General features: G+C 38.6%; 1 protein-coding gene across 1 annotated transcript in view; it reads right to left on the minus strand.

The window, feature by feature from the left end:
* LOC148374127 (voltage-dependent T-type calcium channel subunit alpha-1I-like) overlaps window positions 1-24,858 on the minus strand; it is a 229,772-nt gene that overhangs the window by 138,474 nt on the left and 66,440 nt on the right. Inside the window, exon 2 of the mRNA XM_088332864.1 lies at window positions 22,719-22,983. Within this exon, the coding sequence (XP_088188990.1) occupies window positions 22,719-22,966 (248 nt within the window). The 5' untranslated portion in view covers window positions 22,967-22,983. The remainder of the gene's footprint in view (window positions 1-22,718; window positions 22,984-24,858) is intronic.

A 24,858-nucleotide genomic window follows, 5' to 3' on the forward strand; every position in this document is an offset into this window, starting at 1 on the left:
ACTGGAAATGCACACAAATAATCTTCAGTGTACTCTCCTATTGAATCCCTTAGCAAGAAACGGAATTGTGCGAAATTGCCTTGTCCGGTCTCGTTTGCGGGAGAAACCATGTTGAGTTCTACTTAAGGTCAGCAGGTGGTCGCACATAAATCACATTTTTATCTCTCGTGTCTGCACCCCGGTAGACGTGAATTCTTTTTTTGTGTGTATGTGATTACCATATGACAAATTGGGGTTGTTACAACTCATTATTTCAGCTATTTTTGTAATCAAGTCTTACCAAGGACATACGGTGCAGCATATGGTTACTTTAACTTCCAAGTTTGAGTTTTTGCAGACTCCTCCGCTTGTGTGCAGACGAAGGGTGTAAAATGATGACATTGTCATGCTCCCACTCATTGAGAGTCATGAGACGAAAGTGTGACAGAGTGGAGACGATATCAGACACCATCACATGGCTGGAAAAAAGGAGAGCCGGACTCCATTTCCTCATCGCTTTTCTATTTTCAGTCATTAAGCCGTTTGATGGAATGTCTTGCTGGCTCATTCCTGGATTTCTATGCATTTACTTTGTCTCCATCCACCCAACAAATATCCAAAATCTCGCTCCTAACTTCTTAACGCAACACCCTTCTTCTGTCAACGCTTTCGGAAGAAACTTCCCAGGTCAGCGACTTTAGCCAACACGTGTAGAGCTATGTTTGAAGCTGGAGTTTAATGACTTAAGCTATAAAGCTCTATTGGGCTACACACATCAGCTGTCAGCCATTTCAACATTCCCTGACACATAAACACACACTTTAAGACCGAGCTTTTCTCACTGGTCAGATATATTTAAGCTTATTCCCTGACACATATGCCCCTACAAGCCTGCACAGCATTTTTAAACAACAAAAATGGGATTTAGCTTGACCATGATCCATATATGTGCAACACATATTTGACAGGTTGGATTATGTGTATTTTTGAGTGAGGGGGCTATTTTGACGTGCATTTTGGTGAGTGTGTGTGTGGGTGGGGGCATGTGTGTCTGTGTGTGTGCATGTGACAGTGACAAAGCAGGGCCATTCCAGCAGGGCTGTGGTGGTGAGTAACTCTTTTTTCGCCTAAGACCCGAAGTCTTTTTTCTTTCTTTGACACCTAGTCTGCTCTCTATATTCTCTTCCAGCATCTTCTGGAGTTAACAGAGCGAGAGGAATCAGGGCGAAAGGGTCAGTGGACAAGAGCAAGTAAAATAGTGGCAGTTGATGTTGGTGAAGTACATTACGAGTTTTTATGATGGCAAGACAAAGGTAAAAAATGCAACAGAGATCTGTCTGTTTAAATAGTTCTGAGGAACAGCAGCAGGATAACTGACATTAATGTATCTAGGTGTTTTTGAATAGTGTATCGGCACAGGCTTCCCCACTGTTATCTCCTCTGTGATTCATTTAAATTCACCTCCAAATGTTTGATGCAGATGCCCCTCACTTCTCTTGTTCGTCTTTCCACTCATTTTTATGCTTTGCTATTTCCGTCCGACACTGAGTCTAAATCCAGGCTTTGTGGCACTCAAGATCCCTGTGGAAAAGGTCTAAAGTTGCAGACGACAGCGCAATTAGTAACTTGGAGCTCTCCTCCACTGGCTGTAGGAGAAAAGACGACACACGTGCACATGAATGCTACCCATTCTGTGTGCTGACAGAAACTGGGAAAGTGTGCATTTTGCTATTGTGTTAGCTATCCTGCTTCTCTTTTTGCTTTCTATCTGACAAACAGCTTCTTGAGGAAGAGTGCTAACAAGCAATTTCTCTCTTTTTCTGTTTATCTTTTCTTCCCATGCCTCAAACACCAGTGGTGATCAATAGCGCTGGAAGTATGCCCTTCTCAATGTTTCTATTCCGTGTCCTGTACAGCTTTTCATTTAAGTGTCAGCACTCGTCTTTGACTTTTTGAGATGTTGAAAACAGAATTTTTCTTTCAGTCTCAAAAAAAAAAATCAATTTCCATTTGATATTTTTTACACTTTAGTAACACCAGGAATACACTAACCACCTGAATCTACATGAATCCTACACCAAATCTGTTGTTAATCTAGATTTATCTTTATTGAAATTCTTTATTTTAGTTTTTAAAATATCTCTCTATACGTATATTAAAAAAATCTTAATGAATAAGACATGTTATAAAAACAATAATGTTGTACATAAAATATATAAAATACGGTGAAATAATTTAAATCTCATCTCATCTCATCAGCCGTACCGCTTATCCTCATTAGGGTCGCGGGGGGGCTGGAGCCCATCCCAGCCATCTCCAGGCAGTGGGCAGGGGACACCCTGAAATGGTTGCCAGCCAATCGCAGGGCACACAGGGACAGACAACTCATTCGCTCATTCACACCTAGGGACAATTTGGACCGGCCAATTCACCTGAAATTGTCTTATTTTGGTAAGTGCCCAATAAAGTTGGGTAAAATGTGCTTAAGAATTCAAATTATTGATACCAATAAAATTATGATTTGAGAGGACACCCGTCTACATATTTCAAAAGAGTCTTTACTTATCTTTTCCTTCACCAACAAATGAGGAATGCAAAATTGATCCATTTCAATAAGGAGGTTCAACACATATTAAATGTAACCCAACTTCTGAGTTGCGTTAGCCTGAGATAGAAATCAGTTTTTATTGCTTTGGCCGCAGATGAAGGATCATTCAGGTCATAGTTTCAAATGGATCACCAGTGCTTGATAAAAGACACCATAAATCGAGTCTTGATTAATACATTTTACGCGCCAGATCATGTTTTTGGAATGTGGGAGGAAAATGGAGTGCCTGGGGGAATCCCACACAGGCATGGGGAGGGAATACATGCAAACTCCGCACCAGAAGGGCGGTAGCTGGGATTGAATCCTGGGCCTCTGCATTGTAGGGCTGATGTGCTAACTACTCGGCCGCCCACTGTCAAATTATCATTTTTAAAATAATCTTGCTGTTATATTGCACTATTGATTGATTAGATTAAATCCGATTGGTTGTTTCACAAACGTGAATTATTTACTTATGTTATTAGTATGATGATAGATTCTTATCAGTAGGTGGAATAGTAGCATATGTCTACTTGAGCAGTTGTCTGATTTGAGATTGTGATTTATTCTACGGAGTGAAAGTCCTTTTATATTGTTTTACACGTGACTTTTGTTAGTGAACAAAATACTTGAATAGTAGCATACGTCTACTTAAACAGTTGTCTAATGTTGTGATAGTTAGATTTAATTTGTTAGAATCATTTTACATTGTTTACTGCTGATTGTTATTTTATAGAGTTTGCTGTTTATCATTGTTGCACCTAAAGTGTGGGATACATCTGGCAGTGGCGAGGTGCAATAAATATTAAAAGGATCTATCACACAATTATATGTCTGTTCTTCTCTATTTAACTCACTCGAATACTGCTCAGGAAATGTCAAATTTTTTTCACATACAACAACTTCCTTTTTAAAGTACCGGAAATAGTTGCTTTCCTTGGTCACTTGTTACTTTGATTATAGAGTAATTCAGTTTCTAACTCAGTTACATTTTGGAAGAAGTAGTGAGTAACTATAACTAATTACTTTTTTTTAAAGTAACGTGCCCAACACTGATTATCATTTTATTTTTGTCAGTTTTGTTTGGCAGGCCATATTATAAATGATTAAAGATCAATTCTGAATTTTCCAGAAGTATCCACTTTACTTCAAATGTTATTCCATCGTATTAAGTGGACATGATATAAAACTTCTTTACCTTCCTCTGCATTTTGGGCCCGGCTGCAGTCGGTTCAGGGCGGGTTTTTTTTGACATCGTAGCTTTTGGAGGAACTATAAATGGAAATACATGTCTGCGTACATAATGTAGGCTCATCAAGGTATTTTATGAATGTGAACAACTTAGACTGCAACGTGGTAAACAAGCAAACGGAAAAAGGGGGTGATTGTTGAGCCAATCAGAATGCAGAAAACAATACCTGTACATGATGAAAATGAGCAAAACCACCAAAGGTAAACCACATTACATTATACCTTCGAAAAACAAATCCTCCAGTAAGGTGTGCTACTCTTGATACATTTTGTTTGCCTTGGCCAATCAGCGTAAGACCAGAGTTAACATTAGATTAACAACAACATTTTCTTTGTTGCACGACAAGAGTCTCCCAATAACAAAGCAAGGTAACGCCATTAAAGGCCCAGCTTTACAATTTAGGTTAATCTATTGTTTACGTTTGCATCTAAAATGTACAGTAAAATACACAAATGAAGGCTATAATTACCAAGCAACAATTGAAGCCCCAAAAGGGCTTCAGATTTACACACAAAGGTTACAATTTATATGCAAACATAAGTGCTGAAAGGCTAGACTATACAATACAACCAGATAGATCATCAGATCCCTTCTGCCCCCCATCACAGCTCATTTTAACACTCACCTCATCAGCTGAGCTAACAGCAGAGCCAGTGACACTTTTCACCCCATGTAGTCACACTTTATTCTCTCAGGCCTCCAGGAAAAAAAATACCAGAGCCTCCAGACCCACTCTAAGGATGCTGAACTACATATACAACTGCTATCATGTATTCTTGCAGATATTGCTACCTAGGCTGCCCTGCAAACAGACTCATCTCATTAGCTGCACCGCTTATCCTCATTAGGGTCACGGAGGTGCTGGAGCCCATCCCAGCAATCATCGGGCAGTGGGCAGGGGACACCCTGAACTGGTTGCCAGCCAATTGCAGGGCACACAGGGACAGACTACTCGCTCGCTCATTCACACCTAGGGACAATTTGGACCGGCCAATCCACCTGAAATGCATGTCTTTGGAATGTGGGAGGAAACCAGAGTGCCAGAGGAAACCCACGCAGGCACGGGGAGAACATACAAACTCCTCACAGTAAGTCCGGTAGCTGGATTTGAACCCACACAGTAGGTTCCCAAGACCTTAGAACTGTGCCGCACGCGCGCTAACCACTGCGCCGCCGTGCTGCCCTAACAGACTCATTACATCCAATATTTACATTACAGCCTGCAACTGAAAACTGAAAACTGTTGCAAAAAAAAAAAAAATACCTCACACGTATGTCTGCACTATGTTTGTTCACTGCTCAACAGACACCGCACAAAAACTGAAAACTCGTGCCAACACTACCTCATACGAAAATAATGTTACTCAAGTCTTGTTCTTGCACATGTCGACTGCACTACGTTTAATGCTCAAATTGCACAATGTCTGACCATTTCCTTTTTTGCACTATGATGTCTATGCTTGCACCAATGTATATGCGGACTATTTTTGCACCATGATGACTTTGCACCAAATGCAATATTGCACAACCGTTACGATACAACGTTATCACGACAACCCTGTATGTAACATCCCACATGCTGACATTGTTGTGTAAATACCATGTAAATTATAACTATAGCCTTATTCCCCTTGTTTTATAACATTATCTTCTCTGTTCCTTTATCTTCTTGCTCATACCCTCACTATGTGTAAAACTGGAGTGTCATGCCCAATTTCGTTGTCACAATATGTTAGCCCATTGTAACAATGACAATAAAGGTATATTCTATTCTATTCTATTCTATTCTATTCTATTATTCTTGCCGTCAATGTTACCATTTACAAAATCATTTCTTTTTATGATATGGATTGGCGAAGATCCTCATACATAAATTTATTTGCTCACGTCTGCACTTTTTTAGTTTAGTTTTTTTGTTTTTCTGTTTTTACTGTTATTGCAATTTAATAAAATATATATCCAATAAAAGTAATTCAAATTGATCCAAAATTTTACCTGGTTTGGGTCTGTACTACAGTTTCACATTCCAATAAAGTCCTTAGGGAAGCTCTGCAGCTCTGAATGCAGAAAATGTTATGATAACTAGAAACCACAGAGGAGATTCTAATGTAACTTGCTAAAGCAAGTCTCTGTGTTGATAGTTCACAAGGTACAGCATCTGGATAATATACTGGGCTTACTTAATTATTTATTTTGTCATTTTTGTCCAGTTATCCTAAATGACAATGGTATATGGCTGGTATGATCACTCAATTTGGAATCGTGTTCACGTTTAATGCTGATCTTTAAGCCTGGAAGAACTAACCAAGGATAGTAGGTAGAGAGAAGGATGGCTAAAAAAGCGTGGGACTGAGCTAATACATGAAACAGTGAAGAACAACACCGTTGTATGAGCTTCAGTTATTTTAATGCTTCCCAAAAAAGAAAAGTTAGACCAGGGAGACATCTAGAAAAAACATTCAAAGACCCAACTTCCACTAATTTATACCACTCGGTCAGCAAAGTTGTGACTCACAACGGGCTTGGCTTGAGAAAATCGGTTAAGTAACAACATGGTTAAGCGGAGTTCTTTAAGATGAACAATAGCTCAAGGCCTTTGGATTTCAGTCACTTACTCGTACACCTGCTTCATTTGAAAGTTGACAATTCTAAGATAACATTCATTCCTCTCTTGTGAGACGAGACATCCAAAACCAGTATACACTTCACATTGAAATTGTTGCGTGCATATAAGCATAAATTCCTAAACCAATATCAGAGATTTTTCCTGAAATCCTCTAAAATCCAATCCTTTTTTAGCTGGCCAAAACCACATCAATATCGGAGAACTTCTGACAAATGATGTATACAATGCAGTAGTCCGTGATGCGCCTGTGCCAAAATAAAGTGACAGAAATGTTGCATTTTACACTGACGAAATAACATTTCAGGCAACCGATTGAGGGTGTCCCCAGCCCACTGCCCGAGACATCAAGGATATGCTCCGGCACCCCTGCGACCCGAGTAAGGATAAGCAGTGCGGATGAATGGATGGATGAAAATAGAATTTCTGCATAAATAAGCCCAAACAACAGACTTTTCAAATCAAGCCTTTCCGTTTCTCAGATGCAAATACAGTCTGGCCATCTCCCGGATGAATATATCATCGATATGAAAGACGTTTTTATTGTCAGGAGCCAATTCTCTGTCAATGATGCTCTGCAGCAAGCTGTGAAGACACCATCACACGACAGCTGTGGGAGAGTGAATCACAAAGTTCTCCACGCAAACTGGAAGCAGGAGGAGCTATGATGTGGAAAAAGTGTCACGCTGTCAAGTTTCTCAAATATTCCCCTCACAAAGGCAAAAGGACACGGCTAAGCCAATCGAGAATGTCATAATTGTTACACTGTCATTCATAGCATAGCGCGTTTTACCCGTAAAGCCACAAAGACCCACGCTGAAAAAAGGTCCTCAAAAGCCATGAAAGCGTGCACAATCTGCTCCTCTCCTTGATATTGTAATGAGTCTTTTTGTCTGCTAATGCACTCATAAGTATTCATTACAGAAGGGTGGACCTCAAAGCCGGTACTGCAAGTGGCCAAATGGATCCTGCTGAAACATTCTGATGATCAATCAAAAAGAAGAATATTCATAAACATCACCCAATGACTCATTTCCTGCAAACCTGAGCACGAAATTGGAATTAAAGCTACATTACTTTCACGCTTTCACGCAACCCAAACACACTGTACAATAATTGCATTTGTATTTATTTTTTTATCCTAATATCAACTGGAATTATACATCCTATGCATAGGGTACATTATGGTTCTGTAGCAATGATTTACTGAATCAGATACCAGATTTGTGTTGAATTGGTTATTTTTGTAATTGCCCTTGTAATATGAATATACAATATTACTACCTACACATATCATATTGGATTTTTGCAGTCAATGCCCAATCCTGCTTGATTAGGTGTAAAAATAACGAAGCTTTGTAAAATCTGCCTAAACACAAATACAAGAATGCTAATGCTGTACAGTGAAAACATTACATCTGATGGATTGATAGAATTAGAGAGACGTCAACTCACCAACTTGCGTTTTGTATTGCAGAGCTTGGCCGTTTTCATGCAGTTATTGTACATACAAACACTGGCATTAAATATATTCAGTTGAATCGGTGCAAAATCAAACATTAGAGTCACGGAGAGTCAATCAAGGCACAGATAAAAACAGACAACTATCATTGAGTAGGAACTGTACCCGCCCTGCCCAGGAGCAAGTCAGGCGAGGGGCACAGCACCATCAATTACAAGCGTATAACAGCTCAAAAGAATACAAACTTTGCAAATGTGGAATATTGTTCTAGCCAATGGGTTTTGCATTTGCAAAAATAATCACCCCTGCTCAGCATGTTTAAGCATGCAGCTATTGTTTACTTGTCATTGTTTCCTCTGCATTAGCTGCAAGCAAAGCGTATCACGATGTGCACGGAACGCCATTGTTATTTTCCGAAGCAAAAGGGAGGCGGAGTGGGAGTTGTCATATAGGAATTAACCTTTATCAGCTTGTTAGCCTCCGACAGTCTGAAGTCTACAGTAAGCTATAATAAAGGGAGCAGGGAGGAAAACATTCATTTTTAGAAACAGTGTTTGCAGATTCGGGGGAAATAGCATGAAAGTAATTATGAGAATAGGAATTTTATATTAATGGATGAACGTTATTTGTCAAAATTGATGAATGAAGTAGCTCCTTGTTTTTATCTTTCATCTTTCAAGTAATACATTTTACCAAGAGAATAGATCAATCATAACCAGTGTTGGGCATGTTACTTTAAAAAAGTAATTAGTTGTAGTTACTCACTACTTCTTCCAAAAAGTAACCGAGTTAGTAAAAGAGATAATCTAAAGTAAAATTAATTAGTTACCAGGGAAGTCACTATTTCCGTTACTTGAAACAGAATTTGTATGTCAAATAATTTTAGATTTTCTGAGCAGTATTCAAGTCAGTCGAATAGAGAAGAACAGATAGGTAGTTGTGTTATTGAACCTTGTAATATTTATTGCACATTGCCAGCAACAGATACATTCTACACTTGAAGTGCAACAAAAAGGCACAAAAAACAATATAATAAAATATCAATGAGCAGTAAACAATATAATGAACAAATTAAATCTAATGGCTCTTCAAGTTGTTGTTTATGTTAAATCCATATGTTACCAATTATTATGTATTATTATAAATTACCTAATATAGGGGAAAATAAAGCAGAGTCCATATCTCACAAGTGTAGAGGAAGAGGGTAGTAAAAAGCTTGCATTGGTCCTATCTTTGATTTGACTGCTTCGTTGTTGTTCCTTCAGATAGGTTCAAGTGTGGTTTGAGCTATCCTGGCCATGATCTCTGGTTCTGACCCCTCTTCTCATATAATAGCTCCAACATATTTCAATTTGGTGACAGGTTCAAGCTCTATGTGGTTAAAGGTGATGTTTGTGGTAATACATTTTGTTTATCTGTGGTAATTTCCAGGCGGTTGACCGGATCTCTGAGTTCCTGTTTGTCTCCTGCCAATCCGGCAATATCAATAGCAAAATGGAGATTAGTGATGGTGTGTCCTCCTATAGTGATTGTACCTTAATGCTGCTCCAAACCTCAGACATGATCCTCTCCAGGAAGATGTTGAATAAAGTTGCAGAGAGAATGCAGACTTGTTTCACACACCTTGTGTGAAACCACTCTCGATTAGTACCATTGATCAGTACCACATTGTTGGCATTGGCATACAGTTGTTCAATGGTTTTTGGCCCACGTTGTATATCCACATGGTGGCCCATGAAGCTGCTTGCCATACTCGATTGGTGGGTCAAAGAGACGGTTCATAGAGCCGTTTCATTTGCGAACGTCACATGCCGGTTGCCCCATTTACCAATTCTCCTTTCATTTATAACACTGTTATTCCCATCACTGATCATAACTAAAAACTGCACCATGCAGAATGCTTCATTCATAAAAACATTTTTTATAATTTAACTAAAATATAATATTTTACAAAGTGGTCACAATGCTGCCTGAGGCAGCACTGCCACTAATTGACTAATTTTATTTTCCGCACAAGGCATTGCATTTGCATGAGGCAGAAATTCAAAACAAATATCCTGTCCTTCGTAATAGTAAAATAATACGAATTTAAAGAACTCTAAATAGCACTTTCATACGACCTCATGTTATATATACACACATAGCTTAGAAGACAAGATCAAACATGACATATAATGTAACCAAATAGCAGTCATGGAACCACAATGGTCCACCCATCTATTCTTGCTTGCAACAATCGGAAAAACAAAGATGTTTGTGTACAACCGCAGGGTTTGCACTTCATTCAATATCAATATACTACCTACTGTATGCAGTTGACTTCGACAATTTTTTCCGACTGTTACATGATTGATGATTCCCGACTACTTACACCCCCTACTTCCCCCTGCGATGCATTGAGAAACACAGCAAATACACCCAGGAGCAAATCTAAGTGGATGCACGCCATATTGTAGCAAGAAAAATCCAAAAAGACTTATCAATACTTTGTTTTAATTTGATCCCATCATCAGTTAGCATACAAGCTCATTAGCGTGAATACAAATGTCTTATTTTAAATGAACCCCCACGAGAAGCTGTCTTTGATTTTCTTAAAAAAGCATTGCAATTATTTATTTTTTGGTAGGTTAGAATACAAATTAATGTGATAAGGATACTGAAACGAGAGTCCTAACTGATAATGACACAATAATTCGTATTCATACTGCGTTGGGTGACTCTTTTGCCTTTGAAATTTACACAGAATCAGACACTTGTGCTCATTACCTAGGCATTGCCCCAAAACAGTGCTTCATGTGAGAGAGGTCAGGCAAAGTGTGCAAGCACAGAGTCCTGCTTCAACTACAGTCATTACATCTACTTGAAAGCCGCCTTCTCCTAATGGAATTTGGGAAAGACCAGAGGGAGAAGGGCAACAGAGCCAAGAGGACGCAGAAGAACAGGATTGTTTCTTGAAATATTGCTAGCAATCAAACGTATTCATGAAGCATAATAAGTTTTATTTATCCAGTGTAACGGCTCATTAATGTCTGCTTCCAGGGCTTTCTCATTATGGGTAGAAACTTCATGAATGCATTAAATGAGAGAGGAGATACACATTTTAAACGTTTTTTCTGGCATATGTTAGACTATTGTAATATGTCACTGCATAGCTGCATTATAAGTGTGAGTTTTCCAGTTGTATCTTTTTACTTACTTGATTATCACATTATCCATTTAGTTGGAGTTGATAAACTTCATAATTATCTATTTATCTGAGTGAAGCATCTACTATGGGTGGGGGATACTGGAAACATTTGTATTGATCCGATCCAAATAAAAACAGGGTAGTATCGATTAATGCCAATATTTGTTTCCTTGGAAATGGCATGATCATTGAATGATTGAAGCCCTGCCCCTATTTTATAATTAAGACAAACACAGTGCAGATTGTAGTGACTAAGATTTACTTTTTGTATTAATATATGGGTTCAAATCCAGCTACCAACTTTCCTGTGTGGAGTTTGCATGTTCTCCCCGTGTTTGGAACCTATGTACACATGGTTCTGGATTTGAGTCACGTGTTTACTTCTGGTTGCGTTTATTTGATGTCTCATCCGGTGGTTGTGTAGTCCACGCATTTTTTTGATTGAACTGTAATTTTTCCAGACATACAGAGGCTGAAAAAAACTCACTCTTTCACATTTAAATGAAAAAGCAACTTCAGACTGGGGTTTTAACAAGAAAAATGACCCTGGTCCCATTTTCAAGTAAAGATTCCTGAAGTAAAACAAAAGTTGAACTCAAAGAGAGCAGCCTACAGATTGTATTAAGATGGAGCTGGAAGGTGAGCGAAAGTGGATGATGCGTCCCAGGTGTGTGCTCCATCCTCGGCACTAGTTAAGACCGAGGTACAGCAACACCTCAGCCATCCGTCACCATGGAGATAACAAGCTGTCAAAGCCAGAGAGGATCATGGGCCACAGAGGCCGGGCACTCTGCATGAACACCGCAGGAACCAATCAAAGGAGACGACGAGAAGGCGGTCGGTTCGATGCCAAAGGAGGAGAGACAAAGGGCGAGAATCACTGAGGGAGGAAACGTGAAGAGAAAGACATATTTTCGTCCCTTAGCTGGGCTGATGTTTGACGGGCAAAGAAGAAGGACCTGAGGCGGTGTAGCATCGTTTAAGACCAGACTTCCAAATCACAGGGATAGATTTCCTTCAGGAACGGCTCGGAGTAATTAAAGCCAATTTCACTTACATCTTCAAGTGTCCCGATGGAGCAGGTGTGAAGCACTCGTTTATTGCAATTATATTAAAATGTCCGTGCATTCTAACATTGGGGATAGACTTCCCAAGACGGGTAGAAATGAAATTAAAAAATCAAAAACAACCTTCAGGCAATCGATGAAATTCATGCCTGTATACAGTAGCCACAACTTTAAGGACCGACATGTGATGTCATGTGAACTGAAAACATGAAACATCATTGCAGAGCATTGCAGCACAAAAATGCTTCAACAACTTAAAGGTATTTTAAGGCATATTTCATTCTTTCACATGCAAATATGAAATAAAAATTACACTTCTGCACACTTTATATCAGCACTGATTCTCCAATACTCCCCCGAAAATAGTAGTAATAAACTGACTCACTTGATATCGCGTAAGAACCAGATAGCATGGTAAAATCAGCCAGAAGTTGGAATACAACCTAAAAGTAAAAATCTTAAAGGTGCAGTCCGGAATTTGAAACTTTGGTACGCTCTCCGCTATCTCCTGGTTTTAAGTCTTGATCGCAACCTTAGTCAGTCCACTCTCCAAAAACGCGCTCAAATGAATTCTACATTTTTAAGCTTTTTGGGGGGTTTGGTTTGGCGTTTAGACGGTATTTGAAACAGGCCTTTTCTTACTTTTACCATTTTTACGGTGCCCTAACAAAATACTACAATCGTGAGCATAAAGTAATACTTCTACACGACGACATCAAGCCAGTCACAACCCTTCCCAATGCTGGGAAGGTTTGTCATTGTTCCCAGTTCTCTCCGTTTGTGGTTAATGGCTCTTACATCTTACAGTGGATCACTGGATCCCTACAAACTTGGAAATGGCTTTCTGACGTTTATGGACTATATATATATATGTATATATATATATATATATATATATATATATATATATATATATATATATATATATATATATATATATATATATATATTTATATGTCACATTTTTTATTTTGTCTATTGATCCTCAAGCACATATTTCCAAGTAAAAAATTAGTTTGCCCAAATTGTTTACATAAGTTTTATGTAAAGCAGGTTCTCTACATGATTTAATTCAAAAAAAATTACATACAGAGGTATATATATACATATATATACAATATACAGTGGAACCTCGGTTCTCGACCATAATCCGTTCCATTTCTTTGTACGAAAATTGATTTGTACGATCACCGAAGCCGTTTTTTCCCATTAAAAGTAATGTAAAATTGTTTTAATCCCTTCCAACACCCTAAATGTTTACCACGAAAGTAAACATGAAGCTAACCTAGGCTAATCGTACGTTCGCGTTAGCGTAATCTTCCGTACGAAAGATTACGCTAACATGAACGTGTAAAAATAAAAAAATCAGGTTGTCTACACGTCATTTAGCACCTGGGTCTCCACAACAAGTGGTGAGCAGTAAAAGGATAAAGAAAAGAATTATGAGTAGGATTTCTTACCTTGGCGGTTGTCTGCAGAAGCCATGCCATTCCTGAAAGAAGGGAAACTCGCACACCTTCTTCATATTTTGCTATTATTTCTTTCTTAAATGCAATAGTTGTACGCACTACTCCTCTTTTTTCACCTGTAGCAACTTTTGCTGCTTGCACCAACCTTCTTCCGAGGCATAATTAGGAGTTAAAACACTCCCTTCACCGCTTTTGAAAAACGAAAGCAGAGAAGGAGTGTGCGTTGCCGTGCAATCTACTCTCGTACGCCGCTCAGCATCGCCCCTAGCGTACCGGCGTTCGAACTCCGATTTTTTGAACGAAAAGCGAAGCAAGAATTTCTCGAAATTTTTGGTCGAGAACCGATTTGTTCGAACTGAGAGGCGTTCAAAAACCGAGTTTCCACTGTATATAATTTTTTTGAATTAAATCATGTAGAGAACCTGCTTTACATAAAACGTATGTAAACAAGCTTTATTACTTCAATTTGGGCAAACTAATTTTTTACTTGGAAATATGTGCTTGAGGATCAATAGACAAAATAAAAACTGTGACATGTTAGCAGGAGACGTCCAGCCTCACCTAACATGATGGAAACAAAATAAATATATACATATTTTTAACAATGATATAAGACAACGATATAACTTCTTAATTCAATTTTTTTTAATTTTTGAATTTTCACTTTTATTATGAATACTATTAATTTAATATGTAACATATTAATGTGCTTGGCTCTAACAGATGCACAGTGAGGCACGCAATTCTCTTGCCTCATGGCAGAGGGCAATAGTTAGACCAGAGATTGTAATTTGGTGCACACCTCAGCCTCAAACAATGTAATTAGTCATAGTATTAACAGTCGTTTGTTTTTCCTCGCATGGATTTTTTTTTCCATAATAGAGGACCACCTAATGATTCTTTTATTCAAATAGAGTAGCTTATTTTCAATGCTACGGTTTATGTAGGGGGGTACTTTTAGGCTGTGCCAATAAAATGATGAATAAGTTACTTTATTTGTTTATCTGACTGTAACGTAAAGATCACCAAACTCTGGTAGGCTTGACACCTGTTCATGGACCCACAGATTTCTGTATTCCTTTTCAGCTTACCTGCTGCGCGTGTGAAAATTTGCACGGAAGAAAAAGTGCATACAGCCGTGTAAAGAAAGCACTAATATGGCCCTAAGTGCTTTGTAATGTGCAGGACTGCAGTGCATCAACTTAAAGAGATTGTGTTTGGCCATCTATCTTCTTTAGAGCGGCAACAGATCACAAACAGTATTGAGTGAGATGCACTGCAGTCTCACCACTACAAACGACAACATTGTTAAACGAACACTTCTCTAACGGCATCCTTCCTCATAATCTTTGTATATTGTTGTCGTGCGAGTGCAACAAATCAAGTTTCCTCGTGTGTGCTGTAAACTACGCCATAACCAGTAAAAACAGTGGCGCATGGCGTGAATTACAGCAGCGCGGGAAGAGTTGCGGGATCTCTGCAGTAGGCGTGGGAGACAAGTGGAGACGTGAGTGTAGGGGTGTGTGTGTATGGGAGACGGAAGGCCCCTCTTAACTGAGTAGCGCACGGATTTATTGGTCTGCCAAGAGATAGTGAAACAGCCTTTTATAACCCTCTTACCAATGCACATACAAGCGCACACTTCACAGACACTTAACAGACCTCGTCTGATCTGGTCATCACATAAACATTCTGTATAATATGCTTTTGTGCATTTTTGTCTTCTCTTCAAATGAGAAATGTTGCCTCTGTTCAAGCTGGTGCAACAAACAGTATTTATTCAAGTACAACCTGCTCTTTAAACTATTGATTGTTTGACTTGTTGTCAGCTAAAACATAGCATTGTAAGTGACAAACAATCAGACGAGGCAACCGCGTGTTAGAACCACTTGTCCTTTGTCCAAATGTATGCCCAAGCAGCACTGCTGTGGTGTGTGATGTCATGTCGAAGATGCTGTTAAGTTTACAAGATGATGGACCCATGTGGGGAAATCAGGAACTGAGGCAGGGCTGCTCAAACAGAGGGATTGGTAACTAAAGGGGGTACAAAGTGACAAACAAACATGTGTTCACAGAACAGAGAAATGTCCAAACAATACAAAACTTGACAAAGTTCAAATCAGAAACAAAGACCAAAACTGGAAATGAAAAATGTAATAAAAGGATAACAGAAACAGAAAAACCTGGCATGGTAGTGGAAACAAAAAGTTCCCAACAACCCATGTGGGGGGCCAAAAAGCAACAAAAACAAAATAATAATAATAATAATAATAATAGATAAATACATACAAATCCCGAAGCCGGCAGCAACAGGACGGCTAAAGCTCCTTGCCCCTTGCCACCAAGACAGGAAACAGGTTGCGGCCAAAGAAAATGTTCAGCTGTGCCAGGTTTTCTGTCCTGGTGGCAAGGAGAAAGCTCCTCTGCCACGTCTGGTTTCCTGTCTCGGTGGTGAGAGCCATGGACCTGCAGCCATTCCATGGCTGCAGCCTTAATTACTTTTTTTCCCTTTAGTGGTCGGGTCGGTTAGTTTTTTTTGTACATTTTGTTGGTTTAGGGTTAGTGGATTAGGGCCCACTTGTTATTTGGTTACTTGTATTTTTCATTTCCGGTTTTGGTCTTGGTTTTCGGGTTTTGTTTTGTTTGGGCATTACGTTGTTTTGTAAACCCTCGATTGTTTGTCACTTGTACCTCTTTTTGATATTAAATGCCATCCCTATTTTTGAGCACTCCAGTTCCTCCTTCCCACACCTGGTTTCATCGCCCCACAAAACACATGCGGGAGTTCAATACAGTTCACTTGAGCATACGCTACAGTTCTCTGCCACATTATTTTTATCACAGCTCATACACACAAACACCAGAGTGTGGCGGCGACAAAGGCGATGCAGGTACCGGGAAATGCACGATGGGTAGCAGCTGCAACGGGGCACGGACCTCCCTCACCGGGTCGCAAATATCCCAATATACTACCGTAATCCAGCCATGCGTATTACGCCAGCCCTCGTTTATAACACAGACCAAAACCTAGAGTTCTTTAGGTAAAAAAAAAAAAAAATGTTGTACTCAAATGAATACTTTACATGTGTACACCTGGGTTACGTGTTTGGCGTATTCACTACAGGCAACATGTTTGCTGATGAATTCTGATTTGTCTGAGATGCATAATCGTCTTTAAACAAAAAATAGTTCTTGTGTTCTAGCAATTCTACATGAATTAATCATGCCACGCATAATAAGGATCACCCTTTTTTACCACTGTGGACATCTAATGCCTGTTGACAACAAGTAGATTCCCTCTAAATAAATAGAATAGCAAAAAGGTGGAAAACAGTTAACATTACTACTTTTCAATCTAGTACAACATTAATTTTATCCTTTCCCAATCTTTAATTGTGTAATCATAACAAAATTCTTGTTCAGCCGCGATAATCTAGACCCAGTGATTCTCAACTGTTGGGTCGTGACCCAAAACTGGGTTTTAGTGGGTCGCTTGCTTTTGCTTTGGCAAAAAAATGCTGAGAGAAGAAAAAAACAGTAGATTCAGTGACAGACCTTAACAGTTGATGGCTATAATACTCTGCAAATAAAAGTTGACACCCATCATTTCACACCACAGAAAAAGACTGTTTTCATTACAGATTTTGAGCAATGAATATTTAAGAATATCGAAGATATAAATACTATCTTGAAGATAAAGCTACAGAAAATGTTTTGGATTTTAATATATATATATATATATATATATATATATATATATATATATATATATATATATATATATATATATATATATATATATATATATATATATATATATATATATATATATATATATATACAGGACTGTCTCAGAAAATTAGAATATTGTGATAAAGTTCTTTATTTTCTGTAATGCAATTAAAAAAACAAATATGTCATACATTCTGGATTCATTACACATCAACTGAACTATTTCAAGCCTTTTATTATTTTAATATTGCTGAATTTGGCTTACAGCTTAAGAAAACTGAAAAATCCTATCTCAAAATATTAGAATATCATGAAAAAGTATACAAGTAGGCTATTCAACTAATCACCTGAATCATCTAATTAACTCGAAACACCTTGCGAGGGTTTCCTGAGCCTTAAAAACACTCAGCTTGGTTCAGTAAACTAAATCACAAGTATGGGGAAGACTGCTGATCTGACTGCTGTCCAGAGGACCATCATTGATACCCTCCATCAGGAGGGTAAGACACAAAAATAAATTTCTCAAAGAGCAGGCTGTTCACAGAGTGCATTTTCAAAGCATATCCACAAAAAGTCTGTTGGAAGGGAAAAATGTGGCCGGAAACGCTGCACAACCAAGAGAGATGACCGCAGCCTTAACAAAATTGTGAAGAAGAGCCGCTTCCAGAATTTGGGGGAGCTTCAAAGACAGTGGGCTGAAGCTGGAGTCCAGGTATCAAAAGCCACAGTTAACAGACGTGTCCGGGAAATGGGCTACAATAGCCGTATTCCCATGGTCAAGCCACTTCTGAACTCAAGACAACGGAAGAAGCGTCTGACTTGGGCTATGGAGAAGAAGCACTGGACAGTTGCAGAATGGTCCAAAGTCCTCTTTTCAGACGAAAGCAAGTTTTGCATTTCATTTGGAAGTCAAGGCGCCAGAGTCTGGAGAAAGGCTGGAGAGGAGCAAAATTCAAGTTGCTTGAAATCCAGTGTGAAGTTCCCACAGTCAGCAATGGTTTGGGGAGCCATGTCAGCTGCTGGTGTTGGTCCACTGTGTTTCATCAAGTCCAGAGTATATGCAACTGTGTACCAAGAGATTTTAGAGCACCACATGCTTCCATCTGCTGAAAAGCTCTATGGAGATGAGGATTTCATTTTCCAGCATGATCTGGCACCTACACACAGTGCCAAAACCACCAGTAACTGGCGCACTGACCATGGCATCACTGTCCTTGATTGGCCTGCTAATTCCCCTGACCTGAACCCCATTGAGAATTTGTGGGGTATAGTTAAGAAGAAGATGAAAGACACCAGACCTACAAATGCAAATGAGCTGAAGGCCGCTATCGAAGCATCCTGGGCATCAATAACACCTCAGCAATGCCACAGGCTGATTGCCTCTATGCCACGCCGGATTGATGCAGTAATCCGTGCAAAAGGATTCCCAACCAAGTACTGAGTGCATCAATGGACATTTTCAAATGTTTGATTTAGTTTTGCTGTTATAAAATTATTTTTTTACTTGGTCTGAGGAAGTATTCTAATATTTTGAGATACGATTTTTGAGTTTTTTTCAGCTGTAAGCCAAAATCAGCAATATTCAAATAATAAAAGGCTTGAAATAGTTCAGTTGATGTGTAATGATTCCAGAATGTATGACATTTTTGTTTTTTTAATTGCATTACAGAAAATAAAGAACTTTATCACAATATTCTAATTTTCTGAGACAGTACTGTATATATATATATATATATATATATATATATATATATATATATATATATATATATATAGGCAGCACAGCGGCGCAGTGGTTAGCGCATGTGCGGCACAGTTCAAGTCATGAGAACCTCCTGCGTGGGTTCAAATCCAGCTCTAGACTTCCTGTGCGGAGTTTGTATGTTCTCCCCGTGCTTGTGTGGGTTTCCTCCGGGCACTCCGGTTTCCTCCCACATTCCAAAAACATGCATTTCAGGTGAATTGGCCGGTCCGAATTGTCCCTAGGTGTGAATGAGCGAGTGAGTTGTCTGTCCCTGTGTACCCTGCGATTGGCTGGCAATCAGTTCAGGGTGTCCCCTCCCCACTGCCCGATGATTGCTGGGATGGGCTCCAGCACACCCGCGACCCTACTGAGGATAAGCGGTGCAGCTGATGAGATGATATATATATATATATATATATATATATATATATATATATATATATATATATATATATATATATATATATATATATATATATATATTGAAGGACATAATATTACTTAAAGTTGTGTCGTTGTAAGAAAACATAAATAGATTTTACTATTTCTGGTTCAAATCGATAATATTTTCATTCCAAAAATATGACATATGGTAGTCAGGGTGGGATAGAGGTTCTTCAAGTCAGATCAGTTGAAAACCACTGGTCTAATCCTCCGTACGAAAAACTCTAGCAAAAGCACTAAGGGTAGATAAGCTAAAGCCAACCGTATGTGTGCCCTGCCACATCCCCAAGATGGATGCACAATGTTGCAGCTCAGCATGATTTCTGTACGGTCTGAAGAAGGATCGTCTTCACTCCCGACACCTCATCAGTGCGTGCGGTCAGCAAACACACAGCTCATGTTTCTTTACTGTTGTCCCAAAATATGGTCGGTGAACATTTTGTATACTCAAACTAAGTATTATATCATATTTCCTCCTGATAAAAAGTGCTTTGTACACTGTACTCGTGTTTTCTTTAAATATCCAAAAATGCAAATTAACTATTTACCGTTTTTTTTTAACCTCAAATCATGGATTCTTGTGAAGGGGGCAGTTATGGCCTGTGATCAAATTTTTTACATTCCCGCTTCATTAATAATATCATTAATATGTGGCCAGCCAGTGATGTTGACCACAGTAGAACATAAATTTGTACCGAAAAAGGGGAAAAATATTGCCAGGCAACGGGATTAACTCTTTGATCACCTTGCTCTTGGTTGACTGTGTTGGCCATGAGGGCCACCACTTCCAGGACAAGTGGGAATTGGAGTATTTTTTCCCCGAAATCCAAAACAACAGCGTCTGCCTAATTCACCAAGAGACTGTGGCTGTCTTCAAAGAATATAGTATCAAGGTGCACTGCCAGACGAAACATGCTGACCACAAAAAGCTAACTGGAAACAATAGCTGTGAAAAGGTTAAGCGACTACAAGCTGTTTTAACAGCACAGTAGCTTTATTTCACGAGACCCTGCGTATCAAATGAAAAGGCTACTAAGGCAAGCTACTAAGGCAAGCTACCAGGTCACGACGCTGAACACCAAGCACTGCAGACCTTTCATGAAGGGTGAATTTAATAAAGACTGCCAGGCTGAAATCTATCCTGCTTTCTGAAAAGTTTGGACACCAACGGGTTAAGGGATCTGGGGACCGTGAGATGCAAAAAAACGTGATTGATTAAAAATGTTGATTTCAATAAATGGTAAAAGTCCGTTGTTTGAGTGTCCGTAGTTTGTAATCTTCCTTGTGTTTTGTAGCACTCGTTTTCGGTTGCGCTACTCAATACAATGACAGCCAGTGGTCAAATTTTACATAAAGTCACTTGAAAGAAAGCTACATTTTTAAGCTGGAAATGACATCGGATTTCACCTGAAACAGTTGCCAAGCATCTGACTGACTTTCAAATGTACCGTATCTGGATAATGAGGTTGCTTAACTGCGATTGGTCAATCGAAATGTTTTATTTATATATCATAATGTGGAATGAACTATATCCGTAATTTTGATCCATACACTCTTGTTATTCTAATTAATATAATTTGAATTTAATTAGGGGCTATACAAATAAGGATGACTTGACTTGGAATGAGTGGAATTTTCATTTTTTTTATATACCACACTACAACCGAAATGAATACTGCATTTAAAACTTTGTAATAAACAGAAAAACCGTACTGTATTGTAATTGAGTTAAATACAAACTTGAGAATTTAGGAAAGCGTAAATTAAGATAATATAATCCATATTAGATTTATATACATTTATTATAATATGTAGTGATTCAATTGATTCATTTAAGTAACTTAAAATTACATATTGATTTAGGACCTAAATTATAACCCTCAAGCATTGTATTAGAATAATTGAGAAATTAAAATGAAATAAGCAAATAATAATGTATATATTATATTACAAATTTAAATGGGTAAATATGATGATGTTGACTAAAAGTTAAAACGTTTAATTATTAGTTGTTGAAAATATAGTACATCCCCTTTAATTGAATACAAAATGGATAAATAATAAAAGACTGACAATTAGAAAAATAATTTAATAGAACGCAACATATTATAATGAATCGAAAATAATTAGCTATTTCAAACATTGAATTAATAATTGTTGAATGTGTTATCAAATGATTAGAATAATTAAAAATGTAAAAAGATCAATTTCCCACTGTTTGAAATGTGGTTCACAAAATGAAAACAGTTTAACTACTTCAATAAAACCTGTCACATTAGAGTTAAGTACAGTATAGTGTTGACAATGGAGCCCTATGAATGACATTTTGAATGGCAGTTTTTAAAACAACCATGTTACAAAACGAGGCGCTATACGAATGAAAACCTCCTCTGAATGTCCACTGAATGCAATGGAATCACTTATTCTTAATCATTAACTGCAAGTTAAGCATGCTTGAAAATTACTGTATGCTCTAAAACCGTGGGCCTCTAACTACGGCCTGCGGGCCGAATACACACTGCTTTGCATTGGGTACGGCCTCCTGAACATCACCAGGGCATTTTATCTCATTATCACATTTTCTTTAGTGACTGTGCCAGAGACAAATGTTAATTTGTTAATTTGACAAATTTGTTAATTTCGTTGTGCACTCCACAGGTTGAAATGAAAATACACTTACAATTCTTAGAACACAAAAGAAAAGTATAATTTACTGCATTCGTACCTCTCTGGTACCATCACTAAAAATAGTGTGATAATGAAATAAAATACTTATTTTTCGCAAACCATCTATATCAGAATGTTTAGTTACTATTCATTTCATTAAAAAAGCATTATTGTTTATTTCAGACTTAAGTTCTGTGAAGAATCCAATAGGGTTTTTGGATTTTGGCTTTCAGGAAAAAAAAACATTTTACATGTAGTCGTGACACTTTTTCTTTTACAAGCTGACGGCCCATTATCAGAGAAGAGATAAGTAATGGGGCCCTCACAGGAAAAAAGTTTGTGGACCCCTGCACTAAAATATTAAACGTGCATGTATAACATGTATAAAAATGTATACTGGTAAATCTCTTCTGATATGTTCTCTCATTTAATAGGCACATCACACAAAAAAGAGCTCGTTAAAAAAAGAAAGAAGAGCATTTTCTCCAGCGAAGGTAAAGGATATGGACTGGAAACCATTCGGATGCACCAGCTGCGGGGGCAGGTGGTCTGCTTGAGGCAGAAGAAGACAACGGGCGCCATATCAGGGAAGGGCACCACGAGCGCGCTCAGGTCACTCCCAATGCTGGCGTCCTCACAAGGACCCACTTCCTCGATGATATCATCATCCTGCGCCAAGCCGTAATCCTCCTGGTGCCCTGGCGCTACCGAGGGAATGCCCCCCAGCGGTGCAGGACACTCCTCGCTTGTCATGGCAACCCAGACGGATTCTGAGAAGAAGAAAGAATAAGGTTACGGCAATGACATATGATAAAACAGTAAAAAGCAAAGTAATACGGTATTAGAGACTGCCTTAAGATGGTCTTAATGATAATTATGGTAAAAAGACAAATCTTTTTCCTTTTCCTCAGGGCCATCACCACCCGAAAAAAACGACAGAATGTGAAACATATACTGTATATCCATCCATCCATCTTCTGTGCCGCTTATCCTCACAAGGATCGCGGGGGTGCCGGAGCCCACCCTAGCCATTACTTTTATGTACCATATCTGCACTGTAAGGCGCACATAAAAACTTTTATTTTTTTCAGAAGGTGACCATACGCCTTATAATCCGGAGTGCCTTGTATATGGATCAATATTTAGTCGCAAGGTCTCACAACTAAGGCAAGCAACCGCCGACTCGATTTTCCCCCATAAAATAAGTAGTCCGCGAGGCATGCTGGGATATATACCGGCGTTTCATTTCGTAACCAATGTGTCAACCATCATTTGAATCGGTCACTATTGGTGTAAAACAAAGCCTGCAATTGGACGAAAAAAATGTGAATCGCAAGTTAGGTCTGTCTACAACCTGGAAAACATTTTTTTACTAGTCTGTATTTGTAAACAGGAATTATGGGGCTAAACAGACAGCTAGCAAACAGCAACGTCCATCGATGCAGAGATGCTTTACTGTGGATTTTTGAAATTTTTTGGCATTAATGTGTGTTTTAAAGTACGTACATATTTTACACGGTTGGATTTACTACACTCACGGATGTAAGAGGACGATGGTTGCGTATTTTTATTGAATGTGATGGCTGCAAGACGACCTTGGTGAGCTATTCTGGCTTTATATTTTCCCGGTATGTTTCAGACTGATCTTGGTCTCTCTGTGATGAGTCTATTTTTAAATTCAATTCAAATGAAAGTGATTATTGTCAAATACACAGTAAAGAACATCACAATGAAATCCCTACTTACAGTTGCCAGCGTGAAAAAAAACAACTAAGAAATGGTTCGCATTTCTTGAATCCCAAGAGTTTAATCATCCTAATGATATGTGGAATGACGTATTTCAGTGATTGGTGACATCGCACGACACACATTTGCTTCTTTGTCGGAATGTTAAAGTTCGACTGAACTTTCTGACTGGTTTATTAATGTTCCCACTGTAGGGCCTTATAGTCTGGTGCGCCTTATGTATGGTAAATATATGACAAAAAACTATTTTTGGGGGGTGCGCCTTATAACCCAGTGCGCCATATAGTGCACAAAGTACAGTAATTGCCAGATTGTAATTATTAGAAGTTAGGTTAAAATTGGCAAAAAAAAGTTAGAAATCAATTTCCCTAAAACAACAATGACCTTTTACTACTGAGCAATTTTCTAAACCAGTCCACGAAATACTCATGTATTCTTACGAATAAGCGTCTCACGTGTTTATCAAGGAGTGCTTTGTTTACTGGGGTTGTAAAATATGTTAAACGACAATAAAGACAATTCAATTTCATTAAAGAGATCCCTCGCTTCTTCATGCTTTGGTTATCGCTGGTTTAATGCATCGCAGACTTTGAATTGAATTATCTTGATTGTCATGTTCTAAGCAGACAGCAGACACTAAATGCTATCATGGGGTCACGTTAGGAAGGGCTTTGTTTGTTGGGTGGGCGTGAATGTGTGTGGGACTGCGATAGGCAGGTGTATGATTTCAGTCAAACAGCAAGACAATGCACAAGTGGCCACCAAAGCTAAAGGCGAAGCATGGCGTCCCACCAACATAACATCCATTACCCATGAAACAGATTCCCTGGAGCTACTACTCGTGGGAAACAGCTGCATTTGGGACGGTTCTATTTTAACCATTGAGGAGACCTGGCTCA

The sequence above is a fragment of the Urocampus carinirostris genome, chromosome 1 (genome assembly GCF_059441175.1).
Source record: "Urocampus carinirostris isolate Australia breed hairy pipefish chromosome 1, RoL_Ucar_1.0, whole genome shotgun sequence".
Classification (NCBI taxonomy): domain Eukaryota; kingdom Metazoa; phylum Chordata; class Actinopteri; order Syngnathiformes; family Syngnathidae; genus Urocampus; species Urocampus carinirostris.